This window comes from Dryobates pubescens, chromosome 12, assembly GCF_014839835.1.
Source record: "Dryobates pubescens isolate bDryPub1 chromosome 12, bDryPub1.pri, whole genome shotgun sequence".
Taxonomy (NCBI): domain Eukaryota; kingdom Metazoa; phylum Chordata; class Aves; order Piciformes; family Picidae; genus Dryobates; species Dryobates pubescens.
Window position 1 is genome coordinate 31,610,865 of NC_071623.1, and position 16,105 is coordinate 31,626,969.

General features: G+C 39.9%; 1 protein-coding gene across 1 annotated transcript in view; it reads right to left on the bottom strand.

Moving 5' to 3' along the window:
• Positions 1–3,172: 3,172 nt before the first annotated feature.
• Positions 3,173–16,105, bottom strand: part of GBE1 (1,4-alpha-glucan branching enzyme 1) — a 136,301-nt gene continuing 123,368 nt past the window's right edge. The window contains exons 15-16 of the mRNA XM_054166110.1: positions 15,229–15,345; positions 3,173–4,058 (exon numbers count right to left, since the gene is read on the bottom strand). Coding sequence (XP_054022085.1) covers positions 4,002–4,058; positions 15,229–15,345 — 174 coding nt within the window. The 3' untranslated portion in view covers positions 3,173–4,001. The remainder of the gene's footprint in view (positions 4,059–15,228; positions 15,346–16,105) is intronic.

Here is a 16,105-nt window from a genome sequence, read left to right on the forward strand (position 1 = left end):
CAGGGCTTTGTTTCTGTTAGTTTTCCCTATCTTTACCATACCTTCCTCCCTAAATGTACTGTATCTGTTTTGTCATAAACCTCACACCCTGAGCAAAGACTGAGTGATCAACACATTAAACATACATCATCCTATCATAGGCTGTCCTTGTTCTATGCCATGGTTTAGTAGTCATGAGGTCTTGGGTGACAGGTTGGACTTGATGATCTTTGAGGTCTTTTCCAGCCTTACTGAGTCTATGATTCTATATGATTTGTTAGGGACAGTCAGAAGAAACAAGCAAGTTCAGAGGGAGTTCCCTCCCATCTTTTAACAACGCTGAGGATTATCTTGGAGTCAAATGGCACAGGGGATTTTAATCCTCTCCTAACATTCTGAGCAATTATCTTTGCCTTAACTGTGGAAGACAGTTTTCAGACCTAGTTCAATTAAGCATGCATTTTTCCAGGGTTCAGAATAGCTTTGTAAATATGCCAAAATTATCAGCTAACCTGTGACCTATTACTTCAATGCCTCCAAGTGCTCACATTTTCTCATAATTCATTTTAGGCTTTAATTCACCATGAATATCCAGGAGTAATTTATATTTACAGGGTACATATTGCACTCACAGGCATGAAAAATACAATTTGTCTCATCTAATGAGTCATCATTAGCTTTTGTTTTTACTTTTCCATAAGCAGAAGAGTTTACATGCATTCAGATGGAGTTATTTTTATGCAACAATTTATATAACTTTTTAATAAGAGCAGTCACATGTCAGCTCATCACTGCTACTGCAACTTACTTTTTGGGTAAAATAAAGAAAAAGCCTGTTGTTGAAAAAGCCTACTGTTTCTGACCAAGGCAAGTCCTGATTAACAAGGCCAAGTGCAGGGTCCTGCACACGGGTCGAGGCAATCCCAGGCACAAATCCAGGCTGGGCAGTGACTGGCTGGAAAGCAGCCCTGAGGAGAGAGACATGGGGGTGCCGGGGGAGGAGAAGCTCAAGAGGAGCTCTCAGTGAGCACTTGCAGCCCAGAAAGCCAATCAGATCCTGGGCTGCATCAAGAGTATCACACAGTATCACAGTAACTAAGGTTGGAAGAGACCCCAAGGATCATCAAGTCCAACCTGTTCCAACAGACCTCACAACTAGACCATGGCACCAAGTGCCACGTCCAATCTCCCCTTGAACACCTCCAGGGACGGCGACTCCACCACCTCCCTGGGCAGCACATTCCAATGATGAATGACTCGCTCAGTGAAGAACTTTTTCCTCACCTCGAGTCTAAACCTCCCCTGGCACAGCTTGAGACTGTGTCCCCTAAAGAGAAGTGTGTCCCCTAAGAGAAGTGTGGCCAGCAGGTCAAGGGAGGTGATTCTCCCCCTCTACTCAGCTCTGCTGAGACCCCACCTGGAGTACTGTGGCCAGTTCTGGAGCCCCTATTACAAAAGGGATATGGAGGTGCTGGAAGGTGTCCAGAGAAGGGCCACAAGGATGAGCAGAGGGCTGGAGCTCCTCTCCTATGAGGATAGACTGAAGGAGTTGGGGCTGTTCAGTCTGGAGAAGAGAAGGCTCCAAGGTGACCTAATTGTGGCCTTCCAGTATCTGAAGGGGGCCTACAAGAAGGCTGGGGAGGGACTGCTCAGGATCTCAGCTAGTGATAGGACTAGGGGCAATGGAATGAAGCTGGAGGTGGAGAGATTCAGGCTGGATGTGAGAAAGAAGTTCTTCATCGTGAGAGTGGTGAAGCCCTGGAATGGGTTGTCCAGGGAGCTGGTTGAGGCCCAGTCCCTGGAGGTGTTTAAGCCCAGGCTGGACGAGGCTCTGGGCAGCCTGATCTAGTGTGGGGTGTCCCTGGCCATGGCAGGGGGGTTGGAACTAGATGATCCTTGTGGTCCCTTCCAACCCTGACTGATACCGTGATACTGTGACTACAAGGTGGAGCAAAATCTAACACTGTCCCTCTGGGAGTAAGGCTGCCGTACAATCCTTTTACAGCACAAGCAATGAAACCACATGTATCCAACTGTTTTATCCTTCTCAGAGTTTATTTTGCATGTAATTTTTCACAGTTCATATCATACACTTATTTCTTCTTTGGAAAAAAAGGATGACATTGACACTTGCCTTGCATTACATTTTGAAACCTGGAACTGGTACCATCAGGAAAAAAAAAATCACCCTATAAAACATATTAGATCAATACAGGGTAAATGTGACATGGATTAGAAGTTGCTCATGATTTCACCACAAGGGAAACAATCTGGAAAACAAACGAAAGAAACCCTAAAAAAAGGAAAATAAAAAGAAGAGAATCAGTTCCAGTTGCTAAAACACTTCATTGTGTTTTCTTTAAAGTCTTAATGCAATGGGAATGCTTTTATTAGCCCACTACCAAACAATGATCAAACTGGTGCAGAGGGAAATGAAGCATGAGCCTAAACAGTATGATGGTACTCAACTGAAATGTAAAAGCCTCTGTCACACAGAACATAGCAGACTGGGGGATGTCTGTGAAGTCCTTTGAGTGTGAACTATTCTCTATCATGCTGCATTATTCCATCCCCTGTTTTGTTCAAGAAGTAAGCCACAAGTAAGCATTCCAAAACCAGTGATGGATTTTCAGTGTTGGCACAACTATTCAGTAGTTTACACGACGGTTCACACAGGGAACTGGGGGAAATGATGACTTGTAAATGGTCACGGACATCTTCCTCTTTGGCTACTTTAAAAGTTAGAAAATTCAGATTTGTACAAAAGACATTCATCTCAGAACCAATTCAAATAGTTATTATGATCATTTTTTTAGTAAATGGAACAAAATAAAGCATGTGTTTTGGTTTTGTTTTTAATTTGGTGTTGTTTTTCCAGAATACTCTGCGATAAAGCTTCAGATGTACAAAAATCTTCCTCTTTACAAAAAAACAAGTTGTAGCTCATGAAAGAACTTACTTTGACAATCCTAGCAGCACTCCAGTAATTAAATATCTTGATCTTATTGGGGAAAAAAAAACAACCCACACCTTAGTTTGATCACTGTATTCTGAGACTGCTTCTTCGTGAGAAGCTATGCTTCCGAAGTTACAAAAGTGCAAGAACATCATCGTGTCCCAGGCTGAAAGGCAGCTCCTAGAAATAGTGAAATCGGTACTGCAAGATCCTGACACCACAGAAACAAACGCAATGGGAAGGATCACGTTTTAAGTACATCTTGTGGCGTGGCAGCAGTGCACTAAGAACAGAACACTCTTCTCGCTGGACATTTTAGTCACTGAAATAAACCAGCTGTGTGTTGTTCTTTCCCAGCTGTAGCAAGCGAGGTGCACCTTCGATGGGGAGCAAATAAGCAACACACGCCCTAGCGTCGGCAGGCCACCAGCCGGCTGACCTCCTCGTTTGGCTGTCAGCATTTCTGTGCAATTTTAATGAAACTACAAAAATGGCAAGGTGTAACACCCTCAGAGGACCTTGCCCTTTATTTGGATAAACATTTCTAATCCTATGTTGGACTTCAGGGAAGAAGAGGAGCCTCAGATTAGGTCCCACAAACCGTTAAGGCTGCCTTTTAACCAAACACTTGTTTCATTTGAGCGAACTACTTGCTTGTGTGAGAAGCGCTGGTATACAATGAACATTTGGATTCACTACCAAAACAAGGATTGTAAGAAGTTACAAACTTTGGAGCAGGATCCCTCTTGATGTTCCTGATAAAATTCTGTAAACAACAATTTTAATTGAGAACACCTGCTCTTTTGCAGTATCTTTAAGTGTAATTTTGTACTACAGAACTACAAACCCAACATTTTTCCTTTCTACTTCTTCTGTAGTTTCCTCAAAAGAGGTTCTAGCAAGTCAAGAGCTCTGTGATTATATGTGAATATTAACCTTACATTTTAAACACCTAATATTTCTATATTCAGTTTCAGAAAGCTTCCTTAGAGCAAGTTTTGTTATGCTTAGTACTAGCACAGTGTATCAGCACTTCTACGACTTGTTTCCTCGGTGGCAGAGAAGTTCATTTGGGGATATCCGTATTGTGAAGCACAATAGCCACTCTGCTTGGAATGTACACCTGGTAAAAAGATGACAAGAAGAAGAAGAAGAGCTGAATAAAACATCAACCTCACAGAACACAATCTCTAAACAAAGCACATGACATTTTAATTGCTTAAGGTCTGTAATTCCTGCAATGCTGTGGGTCATCTTAATGAGTGATTATGGACCGCTTAGTCCTCAGCACTTAAATTACACAGGACAACCTAAAAGTTTAAAAGGCACATTCATTGCAATCACTCCTCTTTTCTCTCATTTAAAAGATAAAACCCCTCATCTTGGTGTACTTTAAAGTGGCTACCAGTAGAGGGCCTCATACGACTGACAATGGTCAATTTAGAAAGCCTGAGGGCATTTACATCAATAAACCGTACAAGGAAAAACGTCAAAGTTTCACAACATTCTTCTGATGGGAATTAAAGTTGCACCAAGGTCTATGATGTAATTTCATGCAGATAAATATCAGCAATATGCCACTCTTGGTATCTATGGTGTTTCAGTGTATGTGCAATGACACTCAAGACTAGACAGATTCAACATTCACCACTGTATTATTGCATTGCACTTCCCCTTTTTATCCACGATTATCACAATACATAATAAAAAATCACCTCCTAGCTCACAAAAGAACTTGTGGCAATGTGCTTTCCATGACATTCCCTCCGAGCAGAGTCGAGCCAAAAGCTGAAAACAAGATGATTTGTACTACCTACGAATTACCTGGATGTATGATACTCCATCAATTGTCAAGTGTATGAATGTGTTTGCTGAATAAGTCGATAAAAATACAATTATAAAAGGTAACACAAGACTGAAGATTATTGGCTTCATGCTGACAACATCCTTTTAGACAGCTCTTCATCCCCGTGGAATGTCTAATATTCTGCAATTTCAACTCTGTTATCTGGTAACTAGAGCCTGATGGCATGAAAAGGTTCCAGTTTTTGAAACAGAATAAAGCCATGAAGTAAAATGCTTTAGAAGAAGGAGGAAAAAGGGAAAGAACAGCTGATCTTCATTGAAACAGAGCTAGGTCCAATGCTTTTTGAAAGACAATGAACATAATGATTTCCCCTAAGGTTTCTGTGATAAATAGTTTCAACACATCGGTGTAGGAGAAGGGAACTACTTAATGAAGTCAATAAAAAATGTATGTATTGAGCAATGCAGCACTCTGCTTTTGGAGGATGAATGGAGAAGGAACAAACCCCAGAATTCTAAGAAAGAACACGTGAAAAGTTGTTTCAGTTAGGGCAACAAAACATTAATATAGGACACAGCAATTCTCACTTACACTCTGGTCAATAAAATATCAAATCCTAAGAGGAGTAAATTAGCCCAGCTCCTTTAAAGTCGATTTACATCAGCGGTGAATCTCCGAGCGGTGGGGAACCATACCACTCCTACCACTTCATCGTCCATCAGGATTTTAGAACTGGGTTTAATCACAGCTTCAGAAGTTGGGCAAAGGATTGCATTTAGACTGATGATAGATATGTTTTCTGTTTGCCACAAAAAGATGCAACTGTCAACTTACCACTTTAGCCACAGGGTTTTTTCCTTACCTGGACAAATTAGACATGCATTTTAATGTTTTCCGTTTGTCTTGGTGGGCTTCTTGCTAAATTGTAGAAGAGCCATATACAGCATTACCACCTAATCTTAGCATTATTTATTTGGTCAGTACAACCACTTCTAAGGCTTACTTAAAAGTATAATAAGCAACAAAGTAATTAGAATCACAGAATCATTAAAATTGGAAAAGATCTTTGTGATCATGTCCAACTGTAACTCAGACTACTGTGACCATGAAGCTGTATCCTGAAGAGTGACATCTATGTGATTCTTGAACTCCTCCAGGGATGGTGACTCCACCACCTCCCTTGACAGCCTGTGCCAATGCCTCACCACTCTCTCAGTAAAGCAATTTTTCCTAATATCCAATCTAAACCTCCCCTGGTACAGCTTCAGCCCATTTCTTATCGTCCTATCGCTAGTTACCTGGGAGAAGAGACCCACCCAGCTTCACAACAACCTCCTTTCAGGTAGTTGCAGAGAGCAGTAAGATCTCCCCTTAGCCTTTTCTTCTCCAGACTAAATGCTCTTTATATGACATGCCCTCCAACTTCCTCATCAGTCTCACTTGCTCTTCTCTGGACATCCTCTAGGCCCTCAATGACTTTTTTATACCATGGCACCCACAACTGAACACAATACTCAAACTGTGGCCTCCCTAGGGCTGAGTACAGGGGCACAAACAATATAGAAATATTGATTACTGATTAAAGATAACAGTAATAATTAAACAGGATTATTCATTATTCTTTTCACTACTGTACGTTTCCTTAAAAGGCAAAGTACTACAAAATTATTAGGCAATTCCTCTAACAAATGTGTTGAGATTATTCCTTCCCCTCAGTCCAACAGTATTTCCACAAATACTACAGTACTATATGCTCTGGCTTTATTATGGATGTGAGGGAGAAATGTGACCAGTGAGGTTGGAAAAATTACTTCTTGTTCCTGAGGTAAGGTGAAATCTGGGAGATTAACATGCCAGGATCCCAGCAGCATTTTCAGTTTCCTCAGGCCAGATTTCCTGCCTCCTGCCTCTTCTGACATTCTGAATCCAGGAACATCCTCAGCCTTTCCACTCCAGTACTATTCCTTTCCTTCAGCTGAAGTACCTGTACTACTGTACTTGTAGGAACATATACCCACTACATTCAAATTAGTGTCTCTATCCTTTTCCTGAGTCTACTGAGGTGCGCTGAAGAGATTCTGCTCCGGCCATACCCTACAATTTGCCAAGTGGCACAATTAAAAAGAAGGCAAGGATCCATTACTGACAGGGTAAGCTAAAATGCCAGCATCTTATTGCATGCTTGAGTCCAGATACTTTCATATATATAAAAGTACAGACAATCCTTAGCTAAAAGATAATTACATTTTATCATTGAAAGTACTTTAATTGATGTCTCCCTTCAGGTTAAGAGCTCTGCTTGCATGTATGCTCATTGTTCTGATTTATATCAAAACACATACCTACAATACATAATATTATAGAAACACACGAGCAACAGCATACAATAAAAGGCTCACACCCTTGGACACTGAAACAGCCATGCTTCTATTCTACTACTACTATCTGTCTTCCTAAAGAACTGGGGGGAAAAATGGCAACCACAGTTCCTAGGTAAATTACCATTGATTTTTTTTCTTTCTCTTTTTTTTTGTGCCTCTAAGTTAGTAAGGTGCAAATTACCATAACATTAAAACAAATAATTTCAGTGCACTGAAATGAAGGTGCCTGTTCCAACATGCTATGATACGTGTCTGTAACAAACTCCATTTAATTCAACCTAGTATCCAGCACACCACCACTCCTTTTCAGCTGGGCTGTTATGCCACAAGTCAGTTTCTAATCTTTACTGATGCATGGGATTCCTCTGCAGAATTTTTCTTCATTAAGTTTTATGAAGTTCCTGTTCACTACATCCTCAGATTTATCAGGATGCACCTGGATTGGATCTGTAACATTCAATTTATCAACCATTCACTCTAATTCAGTGTCACCTATAAATCCACAGAGGGTACGCTCTGTCTCATTCCAGTCACTGCTGCAGACTCCAAACAGCATCAGCCCCAGGAGCAATTCCTAGGACACTCCATGATGCCAGTTGACAGTTGGACACTGCCTTTGATTACTACAACTGTAGCAGCCCAGCAAGTTTTTAAACACACCTAACAATCTTTTCCAGCCTGTGTCTCCTCCGCTCCCAGGTAAGGATGCTGTATCGGACAAAGCTGAAAGTCTTGTTGCATTGATTGTAGCAACCTCTAGCAGGTAGCTAGAGTCATTTCAGCACAGAAAGCAATTAGGTTCTTTAGGTGTGTTTTGTGTTTGCTAAATCCATATTGGCTTTCTGATTGACCCAACTAATACACCCTAGTTGTCTTCTCATGGGATTGAGGGGAGAGGATGACTGGCCTACAGATTCCTCTGCTTTCCTTTTCGCTTTTACTACATACAGGGTTTGTTTAGTAGTCAGAAATATCCCCTACCACTGATTTTTCACAGATGGGAGTCAGCAGCCTGGCAATTACATCACTGAAATCTTTCCAGACCTCTGCGTGTATCCCTTTTATGCATAGTGTCTTTAAGATGCTCCCAGCTTCTGCCACTGCTGCTTTCTTTTGGATAGGGTACTGTCACATAAAAGTCTTTGCCCTTGGAGTCTGAGGTACAAGAAAGCATTGAGTACTCCTGTTCTGTCTGCAGTGGTTATCACAGACTTGACTCCTCCCTTTCTCAAAGGGCTTCCATTTTTATAGCTATTTTTCCTATTAGTATACTTGTAGGGTCACCTTCTTGTCACTCTTCATTAACTCTAGCTAGTTTTGATATATATAGTACATGGCCTGGGATATATATCTATTTAAGATATATATCTTATAAGTATAGTCAAAGTATTTATATACTTTGTCCTGACAAAAACCATCCTAGGGAAGTTTGGTATTCACCAGTCACATATATTATTATAGCAAAGAAATTTTTGACATTTTCCTGTACCCTAGGAGAAGGGCCTGAGAAGTTTATTCTTATCTTCACTTTTCTCTTTCATATGTTGTTGCTGAATTATATATTTCCAATTTCCAGATGTAATTCCACTGCTCTTTGTTGTTCTAACCTGCTTTATTTTGGTCACAAGTTTTACCACATTCATATCTCCTTCACCATGTCATGAGGCTCACTTGATGAACATGGACAGAAGTGAAAATCCAAAGTTCATAATACTAAAGAGAACAGGCTCGTAGCTAACCAATGTCTTGACTTGCATTTCATCATCCTGTGAATTTCTCTTCCATTCCAAGCTTTCTGTGTTCATCTTACACACCATTCCCAGCTCTTTCTTTCCCACCAGACTCATTCATATTGGAAGGGGCCTCATGAGGCTCAAACTCCCTGCTGAAAGCAGGATCAGCTATGAGGACAGACCAGGTTATTCAGGGCTTTATCTATCTCAATGCACTGTCACTCTGCTTTCTACACTGATTGCTTGCTTACTACTTTAGTTCCCCTGAGGCCTCACACAAACTGCGCTATTTTAGGAAACCATGAAGACCCTATACAATCACACACGAGGCTCACGAGGCCTTTAGTGATGGAGGAGTGCAATATGGGCAAGGGGGAAACACCAGATCTGTTGGGGACAGAGGTGCAATGACTGATATGTAAATACAAGTTTTTGAGAAGTTAACGTGCAAATATTTAGTCAAACTACCACTGAGAGTCTTTTTCTTCTCAATTAAGTATTCAGCAGGAATGATAGACAATAATTGCAGTTGACTTCGCAGGCAGATGTGCTGACAGAGAAGATGATGGAGGATAGGGATGTTGTTTGTAAGTCAAATGCATTAAAAAAGTTATTATCTCTGACCTTTTTATACTGCACGTCCATTTAATCTATGAGACTCTTAAACTGTTTGAAACAAGGCAAATCCCACAAAGATCAAAGGCTTCTGGCACTGAAAAAGTACAGACACTCTAATACAGAGGCAAAATCCCATTTGATACAAGCATCTTGTTTCCCACAAACATACATGCTATTCTATCAAGATCACAGTCCACTTGTGCAGGCTATCTCACGAAGGGAAAACCCAACTGGTGGTCCCAGCACTTGCCAGGAACCTAAGATGCTTTTTGGCCATGCAAGTGCTTACTCCTTATACATTCTGTAGGTTGGTTTGTTTGTTTATTGTAAATATCCAGACATTCTCAATACAAAGGAATGGAAGAATACCAAATAAAGTAAGCACTTGTAAACAACAACAGCTCTAAGAAGAAACCTTAATTTACAGATTTTGGTAGAGGAATGCAGTACATGGCATCCTCCAAATGCACCTAAAAACCAACAAGCAAGAAGTTCTGTGAATGACAAATTCTGCTTTCAGATCTGTCAGACTAGATTCTGTACCAGGTGCAAGCGCGACTAAAATTGGCTGGGACTGCAATGAAGTACTCCTCATTCCACTTTCAGGGTTGGAAAACACCAAGTCCTAGAAATCATTTCAAGGTCATTTTTCAACAGATGGGAGAATTACTATAACTCACAGCTAGATCAGGCACTGCAGAAAAATATTTCATAGTGCATATTGCAGCTGGTAGACGCAGAAGGCAATGTCACAAGAGTCTGTGCCAACATTATCCCAAACTTTTAATTGAAGGCTTTAGAAAATCTCATGTCTCTATCACTACTAACTGTCAGACACTGACACTATTCTGAGGATATAATTAACCATCAATGAATAAAATATGTGGTAGCATTTGCTTCCTGACTATAATTTGTGACACGAAATCTCAGATGTTTTGGGTTTCATTTTGCTAGATATTGCACATGACAAAGAATGTATGCTTGAAATACTGTGAACTTCTGCCTTCCAATTGTATTCTAATTTCTGTTTTCCAATGTACAGCAGTAGAGCACCAACATGTAGAAAATTCCTCAGACTGACTTGCTTTCTTTATGCAAAAGAAGTCCATATACTGCTGCCAAGGGTTAGGGCTGGTTCAACTCACACCAGGACTACTGTGCAGGCTGTACCTCAAATTTTTTCTCTACTATATTTTGCACTCCTTCTTCAGATTAAGAAAGGGTCTTGTAAAAAGACAAAAAACCCCAATCCTGTAGAACACAAGCAGCTGACTGAAATATAAGATGGGACAAACCAAAGTGACTAATGGTATAACCTTGGAATCATTGCATGTGCTTGTGGTTACAAGAAGCCTAACGATCAATAAATATGAGAAAAGGAATTTATAAGTCTTACTCATTAAGAGGTAAGAAAAGAACTTGTTGGTATTAAAGACTTCCTGGTCCCCATAGTTAAGAGTTAATTTTCTAACTACAAACATTCTTTCATATAATTTGTCTATCTGTGCATGCCAGGACAGAAAACATTTAAAGACTACATCAGTCCCTTAAAATTCAATATAAAAATCCTTATCATGGATGTTATTCAAATGAGCAATTTCAAAGCTAAGGTCACTGAAAGCTTTAGATCATTTCAGTCTATGTGGGTATTTTAATTTGCCAATAGACTCAAGGAAGTGGGACTTGCACTTTGACTACGAGTAGTACACATTAAGGTCAAGGTTAAAAGATTCTATCAGTAGATATCAAAAACAGAGTACCAGGAAAAAACCCCGAACAAGACTATTTGGGACAGGGGGAAAGGAGTACTTTGATGATTTTTTTGTAAACTAATTGGAAGGAACTACAGCAAAAAATAAATCTATAAAACTCCAAAATACATTAAATAATTCTTTCTCTATAAACTGCTTACTGCTTTGCCAATGATACAACATACTCTGCTATAGTCCCTGGAGCCTGCTTATTACTCAGTTCTGCTGGTGGATGAAGTATCAAAGTGTAAACCCCTTTGTTTTCTTATAAATCCTAACTTTCTGTATGGTACAACAATATTCAGGTTACTAGGACACGTGTTGATATCTAGTTCCATTTTACAGTAAAATTTAGTCAAGACAGAAGCCTTAGAAAAGACTGACAAAACATTCTGAAAGATGGGTGTTATTAAAAGTACTGTTTTTCTTCCCGCTCCTCAGTCTTAAGTTTCACCTCCAACTGCAACCACCAAGTACCAACAAACGACTTCATCCATAAAGGGGCATGAGGATCTGAGAGGATCCATGTGTGCATGGCACTTAATTTACATCTTGCAAAGAGATGATAAGACAGAACCAGAACTAAAAGTTTACAGAAGCATTGAAAAAAGCACATACCCCAGAGAAACACTTTCAGGAGAATACCATAGTGGAGATAAAGAGGAATAAAACTGGTAAAAGAGTCTGTTTTCACAATGACAAGATGGTTAATAGCTTGTTATTAGAAGGCTGATTATGTGGATAGTTATGTACATACATACATATGTGTGTATGTATGTGTGTGTATAAATGCATACTTGCTACAAATTCAGAACAAAGCAAAGAGTGAAATGGGAAAAATTAGATTATTCTAGTTATAGAAATCAGTAATATTACAGAGGAATTTTTTTAGGGCATTTTTCTGTGGAGTTTTGAAGGTATGGGTTTTGATTTTGAAATCTGGTCCTCTACAGCATTACCAAACCAACCTGAATCGCCATCTGTTCATCAACTACATGTTAGAGTGAAATGCCTAGCAGTGCTCACAAAGCTTCCTCTTCATCCAGGGTTCCTTGCTCCAGGAATTTCACATCAGCCTTCTTCTCATTGTGCAGTGTCACTTTGAGTATTTCTTTTATTGGGTGATGTTTCTAGAATGAATCATGTCACATCTGATCTTCTACTTTTGTAAAACACAAACGTGTGCTATTTGAGCTTGACTCGAGAAGCAGAATTACTGCCTGTGATTTCATTTTGCCATAGGCCTTGGACATGTTTGCTGACAATGATTACTTACACACCTTAAAGAAGGTGCATCTACCATTAAGAAAACATAATTGTTTGAATTTTGTGGTAGAAGAGGATCTAAAATTTTTGAAACAAGAAATTTTAGTCTTGTCCATTGTGTCAAGAGAGTAAGATAATCAAAATAGCAGGAAAGGAACCGTTAGAGTTTATTGGGGTGGCATCATAGGGTTTTTGAAAAGATATTTGAGTGGAAGACTCCTACCTGGATCTTAGAAACTGCAGCTAAGACTAAAGAAACTCCCAAGGCTGACTGATTACCCAAGAACTGGGATGTAAATTGCTGTTAAAAATGAAAAATCATTGTTTTATTGTAAAATAGCTGGAGTTTTTGCCTGTAGCTATTGTTCTTTCTCACTTGGAGTTCTATATTGCTGAATTTAGTGAAGTTTTCCAGAATTTTTTCCCTATTTACTTTTACTTGGTGTTGTCCTTTTATCAGCATTTTACCTCTATGTGGCGCTTGTGGCATCCGCTGTGGTTTTGGCTGGAGGTGGTCTGTGAATTGGCTTGCTGAAGGACATAAGAGAAAGTTTATGTGATCCATGTTACCGGGTCAGAAAGAACCCCAGGAGTGCCATTGCCATGCCACACTTTATGCTGCAGTAGTGCATTTTTGTCACATGCCTTATGTTCCACATGGTTCTGTCTTGAATGATTTGCATCTAACACTAAATGTGAAAAATGCATTCCAAGTTACAGTTAAATTAGTTGTACAGTTAAGTCAGTTGTAGATAATCAAGATGCATTCCCATCACCAAAGCAAGATATTTGAATTGGACACATGAAGCAAGACTTCTGGAGGCATTCATTTGCTACACAATCTTCAGAAATAAAATCACAGAGAGTTAGTTTCTTTATGTGCAGGTGAGCATAGATACTATGAAGGCACTGCCACACAGATAATAAAAAGTCAAAATAAAACAGGTTCCCAAGATCCTTTATACCAAGCACAATGAAAGCATGAGAATTCTCTTCATGGATTGAAACTACATTAAAACAAGCAAACAAGAACGTCAGTACCCTGAATGCAATGACATAGAGTGAATGTGAGTGAGATTAGAATAGAATAGAATAGAAAGAACAGAATAGCATAGCATAGCATAGCATAGCATAGCATAGCATAGCATAGCATAGCATAGCATAGCATAGCATAGCATAGCATAGAATTAACTGGGTTGGAAAGGACCTTCAAGAAAGCAAAGCTGCAAAACTCTCTGGAAAGTTTCCTCCAGCAAAACATCCATGCAGTGAGTGCCATTTTTGCTTTGTTTTGCAGTTGCATACTTGGAGTATAATCTTGCAGCTCCAGCAAGTTCTCTTTGTGAGGTCTTGCAGAAAGCAATCACATTTGCTAGAAAGTCTCTTTAAAGGTTCGGTGCCAGCCGCTCCTTTAAGCGGACAAAGAGCTCCCCCGTTGTGGGCAAGCCAGCACTTGCAGCATTACCTCTTTCCCAAACTAATTGCTGTTTCTAAATCTCTGATTTTGCTTCAATTGCTTCAACTGTTTGTGTCTACATTTCGTGGAAATATTGCTACCCAACCAAATACCTGCACCTGTAAATATAAACAAGTTCCGGCAGGACTTTTGGACTCATAAATAGTTTATATATGTTTTATAATAGTTCTGCCTAGTTAAATATTAATAATCACAACAACATGTGAAGGTTTCAGGCTGTGCCTTTAAAAAAAACCTGAGCAAATCTACAGTTGGATGTAAAAAGGAAAACAAAAGATTGTTCTAAATGAATTTCATTGGTCAGATGTGAGATGTACCCTAGCAATATCTCACATTCTTTTTCTATTCTATTCTATTCTATTCTATTCTATTCTATTCTATTCTATTCTATTCTATTCTATTCTATTCTATACTATTCTATTCTATTCTATTCTATTCTATTCTATTCTATTCCATTCCATTCCATTCTATTCTATTCCATTCCATTCCATTCTATTCTATTCTACTCTACTCTACTCTATTCTACTCTATTCTGTTCTATTCTACTCTATTCTATTCTATTCCATTCCATTCCATTCTTTCTGCTGGCACTGCATGTCTGCTCCTGGACAGAGACCTCTTATCATCTAATGACCTTGAGAAAAGACCACTGACTTTTTTTAATGATGCTTTTGAACTAACTGAAATTTCCCTGACATTTCTCCTTTTCTCTTTTCTTCTAATTAACCAGAGGAAAAAGGGAAGGGGGAGGTTGGGAGGGAAAACCAGGCAGAATCCTCCTGCCCTAGGAGAACTTCTGTGCTGTTTTCTCTTTGTAAATACTTGTATAATATTGTAAATACTGTAGATTTTGTACATATTCATTGCATTCCATGATTGCTTGTAAAATACAGCTTCATTTGCTTCCCCGACTGAGTTCAGCCCAGCTTTTGTTGATGTGGGTGGGTTAAACCATCACACAACACCATGCCACAAAAAAGGAGAAATCAAAAGCGTACTAGAAGGTTTTCATGCGTGTTGGCAAGGAATGCTGTGTGGCAAACACTGCAAGAGTGCATGCACATTTAACTGATTTTTCTCTTTTAACATTACAGGTCACAATCAAATCATAGCATTGTCCTCTCTACTGTATTCATGCAAAGGCTCATTTCAGAAAATAAACACACACCACACCCCCCCTAAAATACTTTTAGAACAGACTCCATACGTGTCCAGAAAGGTTATTCAGATGAAGGTAAAATGCAAATAGGTATTACTTACCAAAAGTGAATTGGGTCTATAATTGTGAGGATATTCTTCAGAGAAGTACTCTGTATTGTGGTCCAGCCTTTGATGTCCTCCATATTCAGCAGCATCAGAATCCAAAATGATTTTATACTTAAAAATGACCATTAAGGAATCATGCCAAGTTACTGTTCTATGGGAAATAAATCAAAGCCAAAAAACCCTAGATGAACTGCTGCAACATCATTCATGCTAACATATTCTCTCTCTCTCTCTCTGTATATATATCTATGTCTATATTTATATCTATCTATCTATATATGTATATATGAGACCCCACCTGGAGTACTGTGGCCAGTTCTGGAGCCCCTATTACAGGATCTGGAGGTGCTGGAACATGTCCAGAGAAGGGCCACGAGGATAAGCAGAGGGCTGGAGCACCTCTCCTGTGAGGACAGACTGAAGGAGTTGGGGCTGTTCAGTCTAGAGAAGAGAAGGCTCCCAGGTGACCTAATTGTGGCCTTCCAGTATCTGAAGGGAGCCTACAAGAAGGCTGGGGGGAGGACTGCTCAGGATCTCAGGTAGTGATAGGACTAGGGGGAGTGGAATGAAGCTGGAGGTGGGGAGATTCAGGCTGGATGTGAGGAGGAAGTTCTTCATCGTGAGAGAGGTGAAGCCCTGGAATGGGTTGTCCAGGAAGGTGGTTGGGGCCCCAGCCCTGGAGGTGTTTAAGCCCAGGCTGGATGAGGCTCTGGCCAGCCTGATCTAGTGTGGGGTGTCCCTGCCCATGGCAGGGGGGTTGGAACTAGATGATCCTTGTGGTCCCTTCCAACCCTGACTGATACTATGATACTACATATACAGTAAAAGTAAGGCTAAAAAAATCAGAGAAAACTTGATGGAAAAATACACA